At 46.8% G+C, this 7,150-nt stretch overlaps 1 protein-coding gene across 1 annotated transcript; it reads left to right on the forward strand.

Annotated features, from left to right (window-relative positions):
- Window positions 1-764: 764 nt before the first annotated feature.
- cnfn (cornifelin) lies at window positions 765-5,267 on the forward strand. Its single transcript, XM_049024389.1, has 3 exons — window positions 765-1,222; window positions 1,867-2,003; window positions 4,693-5,267. The coding sequence occupies exons 1-3, from the start codon at window positions 1,099-1,101 to the stop codon at window positions 4,780-4,782; spliced, it is 351 nt and encodes a 116-aa protein (XP_048880346.1). The 5' UTR covers window positions 765-1,098; the 3' UTR covers window positions 4,783-5,267.
- The last annotated feature ends 1,883 nt before the right edge of the window (window positions 5,268-7,150 follow it).

Here is a 7,150-nt window from a genome sequence, read left to right on the forward strand (position 1 = left end):
CAGGTGTGTGGAGTTTAAGTTAAGGGAGGTAATGCTAAGATTATACAATTCCTTGGTGAGACCTCACCTAGAATATTGTGTGCAGGTTTGGTCACCATATCTTAAAAAGGACATTGTGGCCTTAGAAAAGGTGCAGCGTAGGGCCACAAAAATGATTCCTGGTCTTAGAGGAATGTCATACGAGGAACGGTTACTTGAGCTAAATCTGTTCAGTCTCAAGCAAAGGAGACTGAGGGGGGACATGATCCAGGTATATAAGATTCTAACAGGTTTGGATGCTGTTCAACCAAATAGTTACTTCAGCATTAGTTTAAATACACGAACTCGTGGCCATAGGTGGAAATTAGCGGGAGAACACTTCAAGATGGATTTAAGGAAGCACTTCTTTACACAGCGTGTAGTCAGAGTATGGAATAGCCTTCCTGATAATGTAGTGCAAGCTGAATCCTTGGGTTCCTTTAAATCAGAGCTAGATAAGATTTTAACGACTCTGAGCTATTAGTTTAGTTCTCCCCAAGCGAGCTTGATGGGCCGAATGGCCTCCTCTCGTTTGTATAGTTCTTATGTTCTTATGATGAGATAACCTGATGACTTTGAAACAGCAGTCTGTTAACAAGAATGCTTCATGTTGTTTTGTGCAGTGTGAATCACATCACATAAAGCTCTTGCTCCAATACCACTTATCTGTGCCGGGGCATTCTTTGGAAGCTCAGCCTAGTTGCACTTACAGAACTATGTTCTTGTAATGTGCTGTTTGCCTCTCTTGTCACTTTGGACAAAAGCATATGCTATATAAATTAAATTAGGTTAAATTAAAATGTCTTATACCATGTAACTCCATAACAGCCTCAGCATTTCAGAAACTTTCATACACTGAAAATGGGTATCATAGCATAGCATGGTATTTGGTGGGTAGCATAATGTCTCTAAGTAAAAGATACAAACAGCACCAAAAACCATCTTCTGACACTGATATTGCAAAAATATCATGTAGCTGAGAAGTCAGCTTGTCTGCAGATTTCAGTACAAAGCCTGCTGCACTCAAGGCATTCTTGCATTTTCACATTTTGATTTCCAGCAGGATTCAGTCCCGCAGTCATGGAGTACCAAGCCAACGTGATGACCAGCCAGCCTCAGGTCACCATCACCAGCTACACCATGACCTCCCAGTCTTCGGAATGGAGCTCGAACTTGTGTGACTGTTGTCAAGACTGTGGCATCTGTGAGTTACTACAGAATCACAGAATAAAAGAGGGAGCTTAGAAGTAGGAAGCCATTGCAAGAAAAAGAAAATGTAAAACAGATATTTGTTACTGACAAAAGACAGATTTTCACACTTCATTTTGTGGCTTTGAGGTTAATGCCGTTATTAAGATGCTCATTCGGATGGAATACATGCATGCTGAACACGCATATGAGGCATGAAGACATACATACGGAAAATACATGTTTGTATTCGGAATGGAGACTTGTAGGTATAACATACAAATTTGCGTTGCATTCAGGATGGAGACATGCACACAGAACATGCGCATTCGCCATGAAGGCTTGAAGACCCGCGCTCATTTATCGAGCTATTTCGGATACCGAAGCCCATAATGCTAGACCGATAGCTTCAACATCAAAATTTTTGGGTTTTGCTCTTTAAATGTAAAACACTTTTTTTAAATTTAATACCCCCCATAATTAATAGTCAGTAGCACTGACTGCAAATATTAAGTAAAATTATGATACCAACTGTACTTATAAAGTTGAAAACATAAAAATGAATAAGCAGATGAAAGAAATGTATATGACTGTGGATGGATGTATTTCATGAGAGAGCAGTAGCTGTATGGACATGGTTCTACTCTGTGTACTGAACAGGCCTTTGTGGAGCATTCATCCCCTGCGTCCTGGGCTGTAAGGTAGCAGAGGACCATGGGGAAACCTGCTGCCTGGTCTTCCTGCCTGGTGCATTAGTTGCCCTAAGAACCAGCATCCGAGACAAGTACAGAATCTCTGTAAGTATATTTCAGTGCAAATAAAATGCAAGCCAACACTCCTCCAAATGTTTTATGCCTTGCATTAAAAAAATAATGGTGTGTCTTCAAAAAAGAAAGACAAGAACAATATTACAGGAACAGGCAATGTCTTGCATTCTGTTTTAATGTGTGCCTTTCTCTACATTTCTGAGAAATGGATGAAACAATCTCATATATGTCACGATCGGATCGCGGGCAGAGCGGCGATCGTGCGGAAGGGCGTGGAAGGAGCAGGCAGGCAAGCGGGATACAGGGAAAATGGGGGTTTAATGAGGTAACGGGGAGCAGGAGACATGTAACGCCACTAACATCAATGACAGACAAAGCAAACTGGGGAGACCAGGACTTAAATACACCAGACTGAATGACAGCAAACGGAAACAGCTGGGTACAATTCGGGAAACACACGGGGGTAAGCAGGGGGCGTGGCACACAGGAGGAGCGGACGAGCCGGGCGTGATAGAACCCCCCCCCCCCCCAAAGGCGCGCTGCACCGGGCGCGCCCGGGAGGAGGCGAAGGACGGGACGAGACCAGGGAACCAAAACCTGAAAAACAAGAACCAAAACCATCAACGAGGGACAGGGAACAAGACAGACAGGCAAAACTGACACAAAGGCAGAAGCCAAGACAGGACAGGAAAAGCGGACAAACAGACCAGAAAAGGGGACACAGAGGGAACAGGCGGGACAAAAGGACCGGGAGTGAACAGAGGGAACCCAGAGGGAGAAGGAGGAACACGAGGAGCAGAGACGGGAGGAACAAAGGAACGAGGAACGGAGAAAGGAGGAAAGACGGGAGGAGGAGCAAACAAAGGGACCAGGGCAGGAGAGAAGGGAGAGAAGGCGGGGGAACAAAGGGGAGCCCGTGGGAGCCCCAGCGGGCGACGGGCGGCAGCCGGAGGGGCCGCAGGCGGGCGGGAGGCCGGAGCCGGAGGGGACCGAGAAGGGGCTGAGGAGACAGGGCGAGGGACCCGCGGAGGGGCCAGGGAGGGAGCAGGAGGGAGCACCGGGGAAGGGGACGAGGGAGCAGGAGGGGCCCACGGCGAAGGCCCGGAGGAGGGGGGAGCCGCAGCAGGCGGCGATGTCCGGGGGAGGGCCGGAGGTAGGGGCCCCGCAGGCAACCGAGGAGCCGCCGTCGGGGAACCCCCAGGCGACCGACCAGGACCCGGAGAGGGGAGCGAGGCAGGGCGACGAGGCACCGGAGAGGGACCCGCAGGCGACAGCCGACCCGGAGGGCCAGGACCCGCAGGCGCCAACCGAGCCCCAGCGCAGGCGAGGCAGGGCGAGCGGGACCCCAGCCCTGCATCTGTTTCCCCTCCCTTTACGGGACACAGACATGACCCCAGGTCGGGGTCGAGTTCGCCGGGGCGAGGGAGAAACAGTCACAGGGGGAGAAGGGACAGGAGCGCGGTCAGGAGCTGCAGGTGGCTGCAGTGGGGGCGCCTGCCCTGGAGCTGCAGTGGGGGCGCCTGCCCTGGAGCTGCAGTGGGGGCAGGTGGCGAAGGGGGCTGTGCTGGCGGCTGCACGGGAGCGGGGTCCGCCGGCAATGGCGGCTGCACGGGAGCGGGGTCCGCCGGCAATGGCGGCTGCACGGGAGCGGGGTCCGCCGGCAATGGCGGCTGCACGGGAGCGGGGTCCGCCGGCAATGGCGGCTGCACGGGAGCGGGGTCCGCCGGCAATGGCGGCTGTTCCAGCGCAAGGACCGACGCGCTCTGGAGCAGGATCAGCTGTCGGAGGTCCTCCGCCAAGCCCTCGAGTACTTCCGGACCAGAGGCGGGCGTAAACGCGTCAAAGCCTCGCCTCAAACGCGCAACAAGAGCCTCAATCCTCCGGTCTCCAGGGGCTGTCGGCCGTTCCATTACCCTTATGAATAAACCCTGGAGGGTAAAAAACTGGTTCGCCAGGGCAGCCGTCCTCCCTGGGAGAGGCGTGGTGTACGCCTCCGGGGTGGCTGCCACTGGACATGGGGCAGGATCGTCCGGTTCAGGCATGATGGAGGTGGCCCTAGCCGGCATGCGGGGCACACGCGAGATGGCGTCTCTACCCTTCCGGATTCCCCCCCCAATTGTCCAGGCGTTCCGGCCGATAATGGTACTTCTCTAGGGGTGGTAGGAGGACTGGTCTTCTCCGGGCGTAGTCCGCGAGAAGGAAGGGTGCCTCCTCCTCGTCCTCAGACGGGAGCCATAGCCTGGCTAGCGTGCAGGCTCCAAGCTGGATCTCCGGCTCCTTCTGAAGCCTTCTTGCCCGCTTGCTTTTCTTGCGGTCTGTCATTCTGTCACGATCGGATCGCGGGCAGAGCGGCGATCGTGCGGAAGGGCGTGGAAGGAGCAGGCAGGCAAGCGGGATACAGGGAAAACGGGGGTTTAATGAGGTAACGGGGAGCAGGAGACATGTAACGCCACTAACATCAATGACAGACAAAGCAAACTGGGGAGACCAGGACTTAAATACACCAGACTGAATGACAGCAAACGGAAACAGCTGGGTACAATTCGGGAAACACACGTGGGTAAGCAGGGGGCGTGGCACACAGGAGGAGCGGATGAGCCGGGCGTGACAATATACTTGATATACCTTAATTCCAGTATTGCTGTATGTAATGCATATTAAATATTACAGAGTATTATACATGATGTCTTTGTTAATCATTCTGTTTTTCTTCCCTTAGGGATCTATATGTGGTGACTGGGTTGTCATGTCTTGTGTGCCTCTATGTGGACTCTGTCAGATGGCAAGAGAGCAAAGGATGAGAAGCTGATCATGTGACTCAGAAGGGAGGGGCCATGTGAAACTACAATGGCTGAAATGTTCCACTCGCCATCATCAGCTGGTCACAGCTTTTTGTTGGACATTCACTGATTTTAAGTTCTAACTAAACTTAATCTAGCTAAACTGTTCTAACTAATTTTAAGTAAATTCTGTTAAGGTGAATCTAAGATATGACAATGTCCACAGATTAAATCATTACAATTCAGTTAATATTCATGTTAATACAGGATTTTATTAGTCAGTGATTGTTATAGAAGTTATTCCAATAAGCCCTTTTTTGTAATTCTGACCATAGCATCACATTATTTTAACAGCTGTCTGAAACGTCTGACATATCTTACAGTATTTTACAATGATATCTGTGTCATGGAATGCAGGTGTACCTACATGAAAAACAGTCTGAAAAATGCTGGCAGAAAAGCAGATTAATTAAGATAAATCAAATGGTAAATTACAATTAATTACAAATAATAAATCTCCTTGATACATTTGGCCTGTTTTTCCTTTAAAGGTGCTATAGAATGAAAATCTGACTTTACCTCTGCGTAGCTGAAAAGGGAGAGTTGGAGAAATTAGATGAGATGGAATTGAATTACCATGAACTGCAAATAGATTTTTTTCTCTCTTTTAAATATAATTCCTGAATATGAAAAAAGGAAGTGTTTTGGGCTGTTTTGAAATTATTACATAATAGTCTTTAACATGCCCTCAAATGTAACATATGCTAATGCACTGTCAAGCTCAATGGGCATGCCACATTCAGACTTCAACAGTTGCACAGGTATTGTGAAGAAGGAAGCAGGGGACAGCAGCTAAAATGGCAGGCTGCATGAGGCTGTAACGGGGATGTCGGCACTTTTGATCTTGTTAGTTATGTCTGAGCTGTCAAATTGCCTCCCTGTGAACAAGCCAGTCAGAGCAGAGCCTATACACATATTAATGAGCAGACCAAATAAGGCCAAAAATAGGGTGGTAAATGGACCTGTAAAACCACTGCACGACATTTTTTGACTATATAGACACCAAAGAACAATTTGGTAAAAAAATGCATTCTGTGGCACTTTTAGTATTATGAATACTTCCTTTCCATGAAATATTTATAGTCACTTAATTCCACCCAATCTGGAATGCCGCATATTGTGTCTGACATGTGCTGCTCTCAGCACCTACTAGTGGTTAAACACTCTTAGGATGGTGCTTGATATTTATTCAGTTCTACTAGCCCTGTTAGCACCCAAGCAAAAGGTGATATTCAGCCCTAACTAGCCATCCAACAACTGACCTGCTTTGTTTTGTCTGATTTTCCATAGATAGTTCCCTGTGTGTCTTTGGATGCGTTTATTTTTACACTTGTCTTTAATTTGAATATCTCTGAGCTATTCTTTCCGTACACTTCTGCCCATGCATTAAGATCATCCGATACAGACTTACTGTACCTAAGCATAGGTTATGAACTATGGGTGGCAGAGCATTTAGTGTAGCAGCTCCTAAACTTTGGAATGCTCTTCCTCTTTTTTGTGCTTTTGTAAAGTGTCCTTGAGTGTATGAAAGGCGTTATGTAACTACAACTTACTATTATTTTTATTATTCAACACTGGAGTCAGCAGCTGTTAGCTAAGAGGATACCTGATATCTTCCAATAACCAGCCACCAGCAAACACACCATCTTATGCCATCTGTCACACTCCAAAGCTGGACCAGGTATAAGGATCAGTGTACTCCCAGGCCACTTGGCCACAATGTCCCGGTATCAGTAATAGTGTCCATAGAAACATTTCAAAGTCAAATTTTGATATTAATATCAATATGGATATAATTTGACGTTAGGTTTTAGCGTTGTCTTAATATTACCCATTTCTCTTGCATTTTTATCTTCATATATGGTTACAAATAACCTTAATTTACATGCTTCATACCCATAATATGTTACTGCTCTACAATGCACTTATGGCATAGACCTAAATTCAGTAAGGTATATTCAGATAGTCATGCTCCGGTCGTTCCAATCCTCCCGTGTGCCACTCCCCCTCATTTAGCTTGTGTGGAATTCTTGTGTTATCAGCTGTTTCTAGTTATGTTAATTAAGGAAGAAGAATTTTATTCATTTCAATTCTAAGAAATTCAATGCAGTCACAATACACATGAATGTCACATAATCCAGCAAAACATAAATAATCATACAATAGATTTACTTTCTAGATAGTACATGTAGATATCGACCTTGTATATATGTACTAATGAATGATGTATACATTATATCTGCAGTATTGTATAATAAAAAATGTTTAATTGATTTAAACTGCATTCTATCAATATATATTTGGTTTATGTCAGCCCTTTAAATTCTTTTCATTGGA

Source organism: Brienomyrus brachyistius, chromosome 9 (genome assembly GCF_023856365.1).
Source record: "Brienomyrus brachyistius isolate T26 chromosome 9, BBRACH_0.4, whole genome shotgun sequence".
Lineage (NCBI taxonomy): Eukaryota > Metazoa > Chordata > Actinopteri > Osteoglossiformes > Mormyridae > Brienomyrus > Brienomyrus brachyistius.

Excerpts from the sequence above, each read along its gene's own strand:
- cnfn (XM_049024389.1), top strand. The coding sequence starts at position 1,099 with ATGGAGTACCAAGCCAACGTGATGACCAGCCAGCCTCAGGTCACCATC. Across the intron at positions 1,223-1,866 it reads TTGTCAAGACTGTGGCATCT|GCCTTTGTGGAGCATTCATC; the intron begins GTGAGTTACTAC and ends TGTACTGAACAG. Across the intron at positions 2,004-4,692 it reads GAGACAAGTACAGAATCTCT|GGATCTATATGTGGTGACTG; the intron begins GTAAGTATATTT and ends TTCTTCCCTTAG.